This window comes from Lissotriton helveticus, chromosome 3_1, assembly GCF_964261635.1.
Source record: "Lissotriton helveticus chromosome 3_1, aLisHel1.1, whole genome shotgun sequence".
NCBI lineage: Eukaryota > Metazoa > Chordata > Amphibia > Caudata > Salamandridae > Lissotriton > Lissotriton helveticus.
Genome location: NC_136061.1, coordinates 917,630,119 through 917,645,674, shown reverse-complemented (window position 1 = coordinate 917,645,674; position 15,556 = coordinate 917,630,119). Strand labels below are relative to the sequence as shown.

The window sequence follows — 15,556 nt, the reverse complement described above, 5'->3', positions numbered from 1 at the left end:
CGACTTACTGGGTGGCCAACTTGGAACGTTGGGATGCAGCCAGTAGCGGTCGGCAGTAGGAGTTACTGCAGGGCGGTGACGTGGGCAGGGAGAGGGGCAGGGTGGGGGGTAGTAATGTATGGATTACGGAGTTTAACAGGTAAGTAAGCATATAAATAAATAAAACGAATTTCGTTGCGCGCACTGCATCACATTTGGTGCGCGAAACTGGACAAAGTGAAAGGGGTGTAACCACCCCCTTCCTGGGTCCCACCCATAGGAGGGACCTAGCAGGTAATCCAGCCCCTAGATTTGGTATATAGGTAGGAGCTGTGTCCTTAGACTTTAGATCATCCTGACTGAAACTCTGATATGAAACTCTGGACCCTTCAACATCCTACTCGACGTAGAAGACTGAGGAATCTCCCTTGTGGTCAAGGAGTGACCACCCTGTGCAAGCAGGCACCATCAAGCGCTCAACGGTTTGCTTTGTCGTTGCTCCCGCCAAAGCTCAAACACAGAGCCTGACAAGTCCCAGACTTCCAGACATCCAACAGCCCGATCCACAGCCACAGCAAAGCTGAGACCCGTGGAGGCGACGAGACATGTGGGACCGGCCATCTTGGAAAGCCAGCGAATTGCTTTCTGTGCAACTCCTGAGGCACCCTCGAAGTTGTGCTTTGGGGATTGAGAAGCCCCAGCCCCGAGCACCACCTGCACCAAAGATCACATCTCCACACTCACTGAGTGCTGCGTGGGGCCCTTTTGCATTTTCCTGCTTGATGCGTCTGTCCGGTCACTTGCCCGATGGCTAGTGGCCTCTGTGACGATGAAATCTGGAATCTACACCACTGGTCTGGTTGCTCCAGACTGACCCTTGCTTCCCTGCGAAGGAGAAGCCCCTCAGTCCTTGCTGGCCTGAGGAAGAAGCTATCTTTGATTCCTGCGTGGGTTGCATTTGCCAAGGCCTGTTGACTCCGAATCAAGATTCGACACTGCCAACTGAGACAGTCCGTATCCAGCTTTTGGTTGTCGTCGACACCTCCTGGTCCACGTGGCTGCAGAGACAACCTTCACAACATCACATGATTGCTTCCCGACATCGCCTGGTTCCTTCCTGGTTCCTTCCTGGTCACTGGCTAGTGACCCAGACTCTGTCCCCTCTGCTTTCAGGTACTCTTCATCCTCGATCCACCCTTGGATCCAACCGGACTCTTCTCTCCTGGTCGCCTGCAGCATCTTTTCTCCAAGGCTCCATAGAACTTCACGACGAAACCCGACACACTTTGACACCTATGCACCCGCTTCCTTTGGGTGAGGTAATGCGAGTACTGCGGTGCTCCTGTAAAGAGTAACTCTCCTAGTGTCCTAGTTTTTAGTCCAGTCGGAAGACTCCTAATTCTTTAACTTTGTAACTTTATGCACCCATTGACTTCTATGTGTGCACGCGTGTGCATTTAGACACTGCACCCGCATCCCGTGGGCCTCCTGCTCCCTAATTACTGTTAGTCCAGTGTATCCCCAGCGATTCCGAAGGCCCTAGGCCTTACCATTGTTCGTGACGTGGTTCTTATACCACTATTTTAGTATATGGTTTAGCGGGCCACCAGGGCCTATCCATATATGTGCAACTTTTGTATGTTATATTAAGTAATTTGTTATGCGCTTGTGCTTCTGTTTTCATAAAGAGTACAGAGGGTTATTTTAGAAATAAATACATATATATTTTGAATATATGACCTGTGTGGTGTCCTTTCATTTGGTATTAAAGGGATTGCATATGGTAAAACAGCTGGCTTCACATGCCCTCTTGAGTTTAGCCTAAGACTGCTTTTGCCAATGCTACCACAAGGGTAGCTGGTCTATTTACAACCATCACCATAAGGGTTGTTTGGACTGGTGCAAGGTGCTCACTAGAATAGTGAACATCATATACCAGGCCAACTTCTCACAAATGGACCCTGATGTTATTACGTAGTGCTCCACAACTCTGTCTTTTGTGGCTGTGAGTATCTCTTGAGTGGGCTCATCCTCAGAGGATTCCAAAGTCTGGGCCGTCGACCTTGGGGGGCAGGGCTACCGGGCACCTTGTAATGCTGTGTAGCCGCGTGCTTTCCCGTTGCTTCCGGGGAAAGTGCTTCCTCCTGCCTGTGATTATGACTATAAATAATATTATGATTGCAGGGTTATGTTCCTGGGGTGTATCATCCAGTTCCCGTCCCTGTGCTGCGCCTGTGTTGTCCTATTTTTCCTTGCCCTTTGCACTGCGCGTGTATGCTTGTGAGTGTGCGCATGCGCCTGCATTCTTAATGCATCAGAGCCTGCGTTGTGGAAATGTTGACTATCCTTAATAAGTTCTTGTAATGCAGATAGACAGTTGCCTCGAATATTGACAGCTGCCCTCTCAGTTGCCGGTAGGACCTTGCACCATAAGAGTGGGGAGGGAAGCGTGGCCTTATACTGCTCGTCATTGAGGAGTACGTCGGGGGTCAGGAGTTTTCTGTAGATTGAAGGTGTGCCTTTGTCCCATTTAACTATTTCCCTATCTTTTGGGTGTGCCTGTGTGTGTATTGTATTGTATTGCAGACGTTATAAAGCGCTTACTAACGCCATGTTGGGGCACTGAGGCGCATGCACAATGTAGTTCTAGGAATGTGCACGAACCCTGCACGTTTGAAAAGACTTTCAGGCCAATCCTTCGGGGAGAGTAGTTCATCAGTAAGAAATCAAGGGTGCCCTATCAGTCCACACACAGAAGAAGAAATATTAGGGCGTAAGGCATTATGGTTATATTGGCACATAAAACCTGGATTCTACGGAAGTGTGTTAGTTACAGTGATGTTTATGTAAACAAGGGCCTCTTGTTCTTCTCCTGCGCCCCAGGGTTGGGCATGGTGAGTTTCAGAGGGGTCTTTGCTGTACTGAATGTGTTGCCCTCCCGCTTTGCCGGCTGTTAGAAGGTCTGAGGCTGATGGGAAGGGACGCCCATCAGCCACGGTTTGGGTGGGAAGCCTGTATTCTTCTTTCACCAGCCTCTACTTCCAAGTCTGTCTGGACCTGGAAGACTGGCAGACCCGTGGAAGAAATGACAGAACGAACAGGGTTTCCTTTCATGACTGGAGACAACCAATCCCCACGTGTAGAACAACACCAGCCTTAAAATGTACACCCAACAGCGCCTAGAGCTGTGTCAGTCATACCTCGGCTGGACTTGCGGCTACAGGATGAGGATGACATTCTCCACCTGTATTGAGGTTGAAGCATACGTCTACACTCACAGAGGCAAACACACACCCAACCACACTAACCCTCACCTCCACACGCAGATTCCCACAAAAGGCCAGATGGAAAGAAGCTCTCAGGCTGCAGAAACACACCCACTTCACACAGGCACACGCACACAATCACTCACATACACAAATATATACACATATGCAACACATTGACAACATATAGACATACTGGGGGATAGAAATTGCTAAGTATAAACACAAACACGCACGCACACAAAGCATAATCTTATCCCCATTCCCCAGATAGAGACGCACACGGTAAACATCACTTACAACAAAACTTTTACAACGCACTACCATTACAACGCGGTCATTACAACGCAAACTATTACAACGCATTGCGCTGGGGGGCGCTCTAGGATAGGGAATAGGTTAATTTACTATCCAATAACCTTCCCTAGTGTCCATGGGGACTGGAGTTGGAATAGTAAATTAAACTATCCAATACCCAAAAGCGCTATGCGTTGTAATGGTATGCGATGTAAAAACCGCGTTGTAAAGGCAGGCGTTGTAATAGTCTGCGTTGTAACGTCATACATCCGACGCACACATATTAATCTACATGAACATACACACACAAAAACAGAAGCACATATAGACAAGCAGGCACTTCCAAGAAAACAATTTACACAGGCAGCGATGAATAGGGGAGACAAAAAAGCAGAGTGGGTGGGGTGGAGGGAGGATGTGGAGAGAGCGAAAGGATGCTCAGTATGATAGATAGATAGACAAATAGATAGATTGACAGACAGACAGACAGACAGACAAACAGGCAGACTTCATATTTGGTGGAACATACTATGAACATGTTCTTTCCCTCAGCAGCCCTCTAGCTATTCCACTTTCTTGCCCTCCCTCTCCAATTTGCTTCTCTCCATAACCCCCTCACAGGGCCCACTCCGGAAACAGACATGTTACCAAAATCACAGCCAACACGAGTTGTAGTTTGTTGTGGTCGTTGTTGGCCGCAGTTTAGTACCATTATATACCAACTCATTTTTCTGTCCCCTGGGCATCACCTTTATGGCCAGGGTCATAAATCATTATTATGGCACATCATAAATTACGCATCATACATCATTCGTATGTCATAAATCAGTTGTTGTCATTATAAATTGGACGTCATACATGATTAGCGTCGCCAGTCATAAATAATTGGTCATAAATCATTCTGTTGGTCATAAATCATTCTGTTGGTCATAAATCATTCTGTTGGTCATAAATCATTTGTATCGGTCATAAATCATTTGGCTATCATCACTTATTTGCATATCAGAGGGTCATACATCACGTGTCATAAATCATTTGTGTACCATAAATCATTTGTGTCCTGGACTGCCATAGCCTGGACGTTTTTTGTGGTCCATCTTGTTCTCTTGTTTTACACGCCCCTTTGTGTGTGGAGGGGTAGCCTCTCCCCAGAGTTAGGCCCCCAACTCGCTACCTTGCTAGTCTCTTTTTGTGCCCTGCCTTCCGGCTGGGTCTGGGCTGCGAGCGCCGTCTCTGTCTGATGCCCCTTTTTGTCAGGCCTACTCACCCTGCCGTTCGGCATCCCAGTGTGAGTGGCCCTCCTTCTACACACCGCCTCGTCGGTGTGCCTCCATAACCATCCGCTGTACCTCTCGTATCCGCCAGCACTGCGACACTGCTGGTATGTAGGTGTGGGTGGGTGGGACTCGAAAATTCTTCTGCGCCGCTCCCCAGCTCCACGATGTAGTTGCGGGCTGCAGTATGGGGAGCGGCGTCTTATACTCCCCCACCATTTTCCCGCCATGACCGGGCAGTTCTGCCCTTTGGGGGAGGGTCAACATCACCTGGCCCCCTATTGGCCAGGTGCCCAGGCGCCATCCTGGCGCAAGTTGTTGCCGCTCTGAAGTGCCCCCTCTGGTTCAGGACCCTTCCCGGCGGCTGGAACTGGATCCTTCCCGGGCTCTGGCATCCGTTATGGCGCCGGCCCTCGAGGCCCCCTTCGGGAGCGGCCTCTGTAATAACCCTCGCACAGGGCCCACTCCGGAAACAGACATGTTACCAAAATCACAGCCACCACGAGTTGTAGTTTGTTGTGGTCGTTGTTGGCCGCAGTTTATTACCATTATATACCAACTAATTTTTCTGTCTCCTGGGCATCACCTTTATGGCCAGGGTCATAAATCACTATTATGGCACATCATAAATTACGCATCATACATCATTCGTATATCATAAATCAGTTGTTGTCATGATAAATTGGACGTCATACATGATTAGCGTTGCCAGTCATAAATCATTGGTCATAAATCATTCTGTTGGTCATAAATCATTCTGTTGGTCATAAATCATTCTGTTGGACATAAATCATTTGTATCGGTCATAAATCATTTGTCTATCATCACTTATTTGCATATCAGAGGGTCATACATCACGTGTCATAAATCATTTGTGTACCATCAATCATTTGTGTCCTGGACCGCCATAGCTTGGATGTTTTTCGTGGTCCATCTTGTTCTGTTGTTTTCTACGCCCCTTTGCGTGTGGGGGGGTAGCCTCTCCCCAGAGTTAGGCCCCCAACTCGCTACCTTACTAGTCTCTTTTTGTGCCCTGCCGTCCGACTGGGTCTGGGCTGCGAGTGCCGTCTCTGTCTGCTACCCCCTTTTTGTCAGGCCTACTCACCCTGCCGTTCGGCATCCCAGTGTGAGTGGCCCTCCTTCTACACACCGCCCTGTCGGTGTGCCTCCATAACCATCCGCTGTACATCTCTTATCCGCCACGCCGCCAGGGAGGCTTAAGTCTTCCTGCGGCTCCCCCTTCCTGTGCCGCTCGCATTTCCATCTCTGTTGCTCTTTTTCTGCAGCCTGTTGTCAATGGCATGCTCTGCCCCCTCTTCGCCGTTATATATTGGTCCGCTTCTTCACCATTCGGCTTCATCAGCATCGTCTCGGCCCGGCACGGGCCATACATGAAAATAGAAATTGGGAGACAGTCAGCTGCAGCTTATGGAAGCCTGATAAGGCCCTAAAGGCGAATATCCTTACTTATAACAGTTGCACCTTTTGACGAGTAAGTATGAAAAGCCGCTGCAATTACTCGAAAGGGGTCATGGCAAGAGAAGCACCTGCATTTTGAGACACACCCTCACAAAAGAAATATCTGTCAGATTTCCCATTTCATTTAAGAGCATGCAAGACTGTATGCATTCCAGGGAGTAACTTGGAACCAGCCTAGGGCCAATATTGAATACTGGAGCTCAAACATGCAGGCACGGCTGAGTGTATTTGTTCTCGTGCTGGAGCCGGGGTTAAAGTAGCATAGCAGTATTCCGAAAGCATTTTGTTGCTGCAAACCATCCCAATTGCTTTGTAATCGCCACCATCAGTAGATATGTTAGCCCAACAACCTCGCAGGAGCAGGCGGCTCCCAGCCGAGGAGTGTGGGATGCACCCCACCGCAGATGGGTGAAGTCCCACCCATTGTCCCGCATCAGTGTCCCGCACTCATGCCGGCTTGACATCTTTGGAGTGCCTACCTCCTTTTCAGTGTATACCTCGGTACTGTAGTGGGGCCAGACTGGCCTGGGCGTGCCAGGCCTGCCTTCCCTGCGCTCTTTGCAGGGCTTGTAAATTTCGAAGCGTTGCTGCTCAAACCATAACAGTCATGAGAACCAGGTGTGCGGGTCACATAAAAGTTCTACGCTAACCATGCTTCTGGCCACGGGCAAGCCCACGCGTACCCCAACGGAGTAATCTCTGATCCCTTCGGATCGAGGTCGAGGGAACCAATGGGTTACAATCAATGTTGTGACCTAGGGCAAAATCGGGGGTCCTGCTCCCGCTTCGCTTCGCCCATTTATTAAGGGGTTGCAGGGGCGACCCCCCCCCGTGGGCACTTAGGCTAAGCTAATTTGTTAAACCCCTCATTTACAGTAGACAATGGGCCCTAAGGGCTGAGGGGCGGAAATGAACAGCCCTCTTTTTTTTTTTTTTTTTTTGCTAGGGTCGCATTATGTAGTTAAATGAGAAACAATGAACCATGCAAACCCTAGTCTCCCGGTTTTCTGCCTGCCAGCAAATTCTCAGTGTAATGACTGTAAAGGCTTACAGGCAGTGCCATAATCCCCTCACTCCATCTGGCGAACTTGGGCAAAGCTATGCTTCATGTCCCATTACTCCTGTGTCAACAAAATGTCCTCGAAAATTCTTCTGCGCCGCTCCCCAGCTCCACGATGTAGTTGCGGGCTGCAGTATGGGGAGCGGCGTCTTATACTCCTCCACCATTTTCCCGCCATGACCGGGCAGTTCTGCCCTTTGGGGGAGGGTCAACATCACCTGGCCCCCCTATTGGCCAGGTGCCCAGGCGCCATCCTGGCGCAAGTTGTTGCCGTGCTGAAGTGCCCCCTCTGGTTCAGGGCCCTTCCCGGCGGCTGGAACTGGATCCTTCCCGGGCTGTGGCGTCCGTTATGGCGACGGCCCTCGAGGCCCCCTTCGGGGGCAACCTCTGCAAGTCACGACGCACGCCTTTCTAGATGATGTGTGAGCTCCGCACTGACTCCCAGTTCTCTCTGGACCACGTGCTGTCATGAACAGCTCTGACAGGAGTCAGGAACGCGGCGCGTGCTCTTCATGTCTGTTCTCCGTCTGTTCTGTTGAAAGACGTTGGTGTGTTGAGCCCAGTTGAGTTCCATGCGTCTATATAGTTAGGCGCTTTATTGCACAGTAATGAGGTAAAGGGCAATTAAATGAATGATGCCACTGCAAGGCTCATTCTCACATTGACCGTCAGTTGCAGGTTCAAATTCGAACTGAACACCGTGCAGTGGGTCCCCGCCTCCGTTTCCAGGCACAGGCAGCCCCTTTGATGTACCTATTCAATCTAATTCTACTGTATTCTATTCTGTTTTTAAACTATTTTAACAAAACATGTAATCATGGAGGGCTTTACACCAGCGTGTATGTTTCTTTTGGTAAGCTTCACACATGTTTGTATTTTTCGAGAATCCACGACTTAAACAACGCGGGGAGGTCAGGTTTCTCATTGCGAGTGGTCGAGTATGCTCGTGACCACTCGCGATGAGAAACTACCAGTCCGTGTTGAGAAAGCTGCCACTCGAGTAAAAATCTACTCGAGCGGCAGAAAACTACAGCTCGCACTGCGCAAGATGCTGTTTCCAATGATTGCACAGTGCCAGATGCTTGTCCGCACTGTGCAATCAATGAAAACGAAATCTTGCACAGTGCGAACAGGCTACTATGTAGTTCGCGTAGTGCTACGCGTAGTTCACGGAGTGCGAAGTGCACTTCGCATAGCTTCGCGAAGCGCTACTTCGCAAACTACACCCAGCCCTAGTTATGATGGGGAAGATTCGCTGAAGAAAAAAATTACTCACTGGATACGCCATGTCAGGGGTTGCTGCTCTTTTATTCGGGATGACATCACCAGTGTTAAAAGGTCCACTTCTTCTAATTCAAATTTTGAGACGTTAAAACGAATTCTTACGTCCAAGGTCTTAGTTAACAACATTGTGGGCCTGGATGCTAGGATTAGTCCCCATGGGCATTCAAATATTCAATTTAAATATCGCTGGTCACACCAGCATATAGTCAGGGCAATTAGCAAGGTGCCTGTTACTCTCATCACAAGGCTCATCGATATACACTGATTTAGAGGGGTGACTGTCACATCTTGTGATCCATCTTTTTCATGGTCCCCAATTTCTATTTTATCAGACCCTCCGTTGGCTGGAGGGGGGACTGACCACTTAATTCATTCAGGGTCACCTGTGAGACTGCTCTTGAGAGCTTCTGTTTTTGACCATCTGCATGACAATGAGCCTATCTACAACATTGGCATTATTTCAACCCCTGTGGCATCTAGCACTAGCACCCAACCTTACCCGCTCCAGTCTATTCCTCCCACACAGGGCCATGTTCCTTCTGCCCCAGGTGAGTTGCTCCTTATTTCTCTGAATATAGATGGTCTTGGATCCAAAATAACTCTTCCAGATTGGAATGGCCTTATGGATGAATATGATGTTTGGCTCCTTCTAGAAAGCTGGTCTCTGGATTTTATCCACAGACCAGGATATATCTTTTTTTATGCCAGCTAATCCCAGTTCAAGGGCCTGGGCCTCCGGGGGCCTCGTTATTTGGATTTAAGCCTCATTAAATTGCAACAGACACCAGCTCAAAATAGATTTCTATGACATTTTAGGCATCCAGCGGGACATAGGTAGTACCTATCAAATAACTATCCTTAATATTTACGTAAGAGGGGTTATGAATGGGTCAGTTTCGTGCACCTTACAAGTGCTTGAGCACTTTCTCGAGCAGCATCCTCACTAACACTTTCTTATTTTAGCAGGCGATTTTAATCTAGCATTTGAGCCACTGGACAATGCTGATGTTTACCTAACCAAGGATGAGGAGGCAGGGTGGGTGGTTTTCCTCCTTGATATTCCACCCATCCGTAGCTGGACCCACCCTGCAGTCCATCTAAAGGCACTAACAGTTGAGCATGGCCTGAGGGCACTTAATGGTTGGACTAAATCTGACCTTAAAGGTGCCCACACTTTTAATAAATTCCTTCATATAAGCTGTATAGATGATATTATTGTTGATTTGAGACTATGGCCAGCAGTCATACAGAAATTGGTCATAATCCCTTATCCTCATACTTTCAGGCTCTCTGTGAGAGTATCGCTACGGATCTTTGTCCGACTTCTTATACCAGGGTTATCCGCTGATAAACACCATCTGATGTGCCAGCAGATTGCTGCCCGTCATGAAATTTTAGCTGCTATCCACAAGGACCTTAATGTGGTTCTTACTCACATTGAGGATGTCCATGCCAGTTCTTTAGATCAACTGCTGTTTATTTACAGGGCATTATTTGAACATTTGTTTATCCTCCTTTGCCATTTCAAATGCATATAATAGGAAAGCACTGGTTTATTTATTTATTTATAAAGTTTTGGATAGCGCGAACATGGCTCTTGGTGGTATCAGAGTGATTCACATTGTAGTGTAGGTAGGATACAGTTGTGGGAAAAGAACATTCGTTACATATATGGGAATAACATGGTAAAGCTGGAGTTCATGTTTGCACAACAATGTAGTGTCAACCAGTGCATCAGAATAGAGGGCATGTAAGTAAACAATTGAACCAAGGTATTTTAAGGCAGAAACCTGTTCATTAGTATTGTTTTCACTTCCTTTTTTGAATGAAGCGATAGATGAGATTTGATGGACATCCGGTGGCAGAGAGTTCCACATTTTCCGGTGCCATGGTAAACATCGGTTTTGGTACAATAAAGAATGCCGCACACTTAATCGTTCTTTAGGTAATGCCATTAAAGCCAAAGACATGGCCCACATTCAGCTGTTAAGAAAGGACTATAAAAAGGCTATTACCAATGCCCATAGAGATTGAGATGATCAGAGGTGGAAGAACATTCTGGAGACATGCTCAGCAAGTGACCTCTCTAAATTGTGGTCACTGGCTGCATGGGAACTCTCTACCATTGTATTGGACCCTACTAACAATGTCCCCTCTTCTGTTTGGGTTCATTACTTTCATAATATTTATTTTGAAGATTCCCTTGTTACAACCCAGGCAACTGCTGCTGTTGTTTCAAGGACAACAATTAATCTTATGGCCACGTTTAATGTTATTGACAGTGTCCAGTCCCTCAAGGCTATGGAGTTGTGTATTTCACCACCATTGCTAGACAGTTAATGAATTTGATTAAGTATCATTGTGCACTTTTTCTTTTATATGGCACATCAACTTTTTACCTCTCAGCCTGCTTTGCTGGAAAATCTTTTACGTATGATTTATTGATTTTATGTATTTATATTGTTGTACTTTTATGGCCCTGGCAGTCGGATAAAGTGATTTGAACTGAACTGAATCCCAATGCTTAGCGTAGTGCTTAAATGCCTATGTGGCAATAGAATATAAGTAAGTAAGCAGAACTTGCCATGTAGAAGATGGAATGGTCATTGTATGGCCAATGGCAGCTGATGCTGAGCACTTGCTGTATGGGTTGCCCCAAATAAAGTGAAGTGACTTAGTTTATACTGTGGTCCCTTGGAGTTATTAATACAACACACTGTTCATTCTCAGTTGAATTAACCTCTTCCATGCTGATGACGGCTCGGTGGGCGTGTGCTGATGATGGCCGGGAGCCGTCATGACCACGCCCGCGATCGGAATGTTCAGCACGGTGGCGGAATTTGCGCCGCAGCGATGAGGTTAAGTGAAAATATGTATTTTCAATATATTCCAATGAATGTATATTTTGTTTAGAATTATCTCAAGAAAACTAAACTTGCCAATATTATCGTTATCTCATTTTAAATATTCATTTGGTTTATATTAAAAACATTTCTGAAATATCAGTATGGCGTATGTTTAAACATGAAGGCCCTAATTCTAAGAGACCCATAATTCCCCTTTTGGAAGTAATTCTCCATTTCTCAGAGGATATTCAAATTAGACAGTAGTCCTGCACCTCACATTACTGATACCCACTGTGTTGGTAATTTAGGTGTAGATATACTAGTGGGATATTCCCAAAGATATCTGTAATGAGGACCTAATATGGGACCAGTAGTGGCAAGCACAGATTTGGGGTGGTGGGGCGAGGGGGTAAGGAGGTGTAAAAAAAGAAAAAGACACTTACCTCATGGCTGTTCTCTCCCACGTCGGCTCTCCTCCATGTCTACCAAACAGGAAGCAGCCAGGCTCCCCTGAGCCAATCAAAACACTGTAATGCAGAGATGTGATTGGTCTGAATGCCATAGTTTGGGGACGGGGAGTCTGGGCATGTTCTCCACCCAGGTTGTAATGCAGCGTGGGTGGAGAACATGCTAGGTGCGCATGACTGTTTGGCCGGCCCGAGACTGCCGGACAAAGCGTCATGCACACTTTAGTGTGCCCTCCACTCCTCCCCTGCTCTGCTCTGTAAGCAGAGCAGCCCCACCCCATGCTGCTGCAGAATAAACAAATAAAATGATAATAATTCAAGTTATCATTTTATTTTTCCTTTCTTTCACTGCTGCAAAGCTGTGGGTAACACTCCTTTGCCTTAGTGGAGGAGCTACCACTGTATGAGACCCTCTTTCCCACCAACTCTATTTCTTTTTCTGGTCTTTCACTCCCTTGCTACTGTTGTGTCTGTAGGTAGAATATAGTTTATTCACTGTCAGTAAAATTAAAAGCCAGAGATATGACCTGTAATTGTGACCTTAATGTCATAGAATTAGCTCTGAGCAGGGGCGTAGCTTGGTCAGTAAGATTGGGGGAAAGTGAGCTTCAGACATCCAACAGTCACACTAGCATATAGGGACATATGTAGGTAGCTTAATACCGGTCGGTAACGGCCGAAAATCGGTAAATTTGCGGTTAGCGATCATTATTTAGCTTTTTCTAATGTAGGTGGCTTGATTTTTGGATTCGGTAGTTTACCGATTCGGTAATTTAAGGATTCGGTAAATTAGCGATTCCTTAAAATACTGAATCGGTAAATTACCGAATCCTAAAATCCTATGTAGGGAGCACTCAAGTGAGTGCATTTTTGATTCAAGGATTCGTTATTTACCGCCAACTACAAGTTGGTGGTAAATATGGAAAAAGTGCCATGTGGCAGACATACATGCCCTTAGGGCATGTATGTGTTCCACATGTGCACACATGCACGATTCAGGGGTGCAACAGGGTGTCAATGTGACACCCTGCCACCCTTGAATATGTTCCCCCTATTACCGATTCAGTATTTACCGAATCGGTAATGGTGAATAGCTTCCCATTCATTCCTATGGGCCCCCAGGCCCATAGGAATGAATGGGAATTACAGAATCAGTAAATACTGATTCTTAAATACCGAATATTACCGATTCGGTAAAATTTACCGAATTTTTATCTACATACTATTTACCGATTCTTGAACACCGAATCGGTAAAATTCGGTATTTAAGAATCGGTAAATAGAGATTACCTACATATAGCCCATATTGTTTTAAAATATATTATACAACAAGCAGGGGGCATGAGAGGGGCCTACGGGGCAGTGGAAAGGGAGATAAATGCGGATTAGCAAAAGTACTAAGTGAAAGAAAAGACAGTGTTTTGTAAAAGAACCAACATGTTCGAGGACTTTCAAAATAAAGAAAGTGGGAGTGCTTGTGTGGTTTTGTCTGTGTGCATGTAATAATTCCTGGTGAAATCGGACAAACACCTCACCATACAGGACTGAAAGCACCTGTACCCGACTATTTATCAGAACATCCATCTATTACCACCCCGTCCCCCACCCCCCTTTAAGCTACGCCCTGGATCTGAGGGAGGTATTGGTTTCCGGTTTAGTGCTGATTTCATATTAAATGATTTATATGAAGTGTTTCCAGCTTCCTGAAGGGCTGGAACTGAAATGAACATATAGATTACATGACACTCGACCTCATACACATTTGTGTGGCCGTCACAAAAATTGCAATTTGTAAAAACACAGGGTTTGTGACTGCAAAACACTTTTGAAAAGTATCAACGCTCTTTTAAGAGCTGGAAAAGTCGTATAAGGGTTTTTGCAATCCAATAGATCTGCAAATAGGAGTAAAGTTGAAAGCAGCTTCCCCCTTCTATTTGTGATTTGCAATGGAGTTTCTAATTGGTCCATAACAGCAATAGAGGGTGCAAATCATGCATCAGTTACTAACCCCGAGCTAGGGTGGTAACTGATCTGCAGAGGCAAAGATGTCCACATATATAAGATTCCCAATTTGGAACCCTGAGGCCATCTTGGGGGACAATGCAGTGGTCCAGCAGATCACTGTATTGTGTCCCAATTTCTTCCTAAAAAAGAGCTTTAAAAAGCAGCCCCGATCCCTTCACTGGACAGCTTTTTAAAAATCTTTCCAGTTTTTAGGAAAGTAGCTGTCAGAGTGGTAGTTTGCTGTTCCTTGTAGGACACTACCCTTGCATTCACAGATAATCACAAAGATTGCAAGATCACAAGGAGGGTCACAAGTTGTGGCCTGCCTCTTAAAATATTCATTAGGCTAGTCATTTCGCAAAACCCTGCAAATTTATAATGTTGATGTGCCTATTAGTACACAAGTAGTATTGAAAACTGCATTCCCATTCACAAACCAGTCACTGTGCACATTTTGCATCCTTGTTTTCTAATAAGAATACTGCAGCAAGCCAATTGTCAGTTGCCAAAAGAATTAAGTTTAGACATTTTTCTCACTTTTGTTTTTCAGGACAATTGCTACAACCGCCTCAGAATGTTCACTTTGACACAAAGAATTTCACTATCATCATCAAATGGCTTCCACGTGCTGGATATCCTGCAGACGTCCGATACACAGTAGAACACGGGTAAACTTCAATATCAAACAAAAAGTGTCACTTTCCTGTCAAATATAGGGTGCCCATTAACTAAGAATGGTGGAATGGACCTTTCTAAGGGTGGGCAATAAGCAAGCCTTTCACTATGTTTCTTATTCATTACAACAAATGTTAAATAGGACAAGTGCAAGTTAAACTTGTTAGGCTTGTTCACCATAATTTCTCACCATGGACGTTGATTCATCAAAATGCCAGAGGTTACCATGAATCACCTGTCCCCCATTTAGTCCTTCAACAGCTTCATTTTTGGTACTAAGGAGCAAGCAATGTATAATAAAGTTTGCTTTCCTTTGTTTTTTATCCTTTCTTCCTGAACCTTCAAACCCGGGGATACAATGGAATTCCCAAGGGTTCCAAAACGCAAGCCATTGGTACCCGTCGCACCCCATGACTACCTGCTTATTTATTTACGTCCATGCTTCCATCATACATACTTAATTTAACACCCTTGAATAAATAGATGTAATTGGAAGTTTTTCACAAACAAATCTCCCTTACACCTGTCGTACTAGCACTTCATATGGCTAGTTTGCATATTGTGTAGAGTACATATGACTAGGCTTAGAAAAAGTGTAATACATTTCCACGTTAACTATTGACTTTACCGAATATTGCCTTCACTGTCAGTCCGAAAACTTCCTGTTGCAGGTACACCTGACTCTTTCATGTGTTACTAGGAAGTGACCAATGGTGGGTGAAAATCATTCACACATGAGTGTTGTTTGACCTGACCCTTACGTCCCCAAATGATTTGCCTTCTGTCCTAGTTTTGCTGAATTCATTTTTGTTGGCCTTAGGACTCTGTGCACTTTACCACTATTAACCAGTGATACATTGTTTGTGCTCTCTCCCCTAAACATGGTAATGTTGACGTATTCTCAATTGGCATATTTAATTTACTA

The 15,556-nt window shown here is 45.9% G+C and overlaps 1 protein-coding gene across 2 annotated transcripts in view; it reads left to right on the top strand.

The window, feature by feature from the left end:
* IFNLR1 (interferon lambda receptor 1) overlaps positions 1 to 15,556 on the top strand; it is a 336,403-nt gene that overhangs the window by 41,829 nt on the left and 279,018 nt on the right. For both annotated transcript variants that reach the window (XR_013608730.1, XM_078681256.1), the window contains exon 2: positions 14,507 to 14,624. Coding sequence is in view for 1 of the 2 variants with exons in the window: in XM_078681256.1 (XP_078537382.1) it covers positions 14,507 to 14,624 (118 nt within the window). In the remaining variant the exon portion in view is untranslated. The remainder of the gene's footprint in view (positions 1 to 14,506; positions 14,625 to 15,556) is intronic.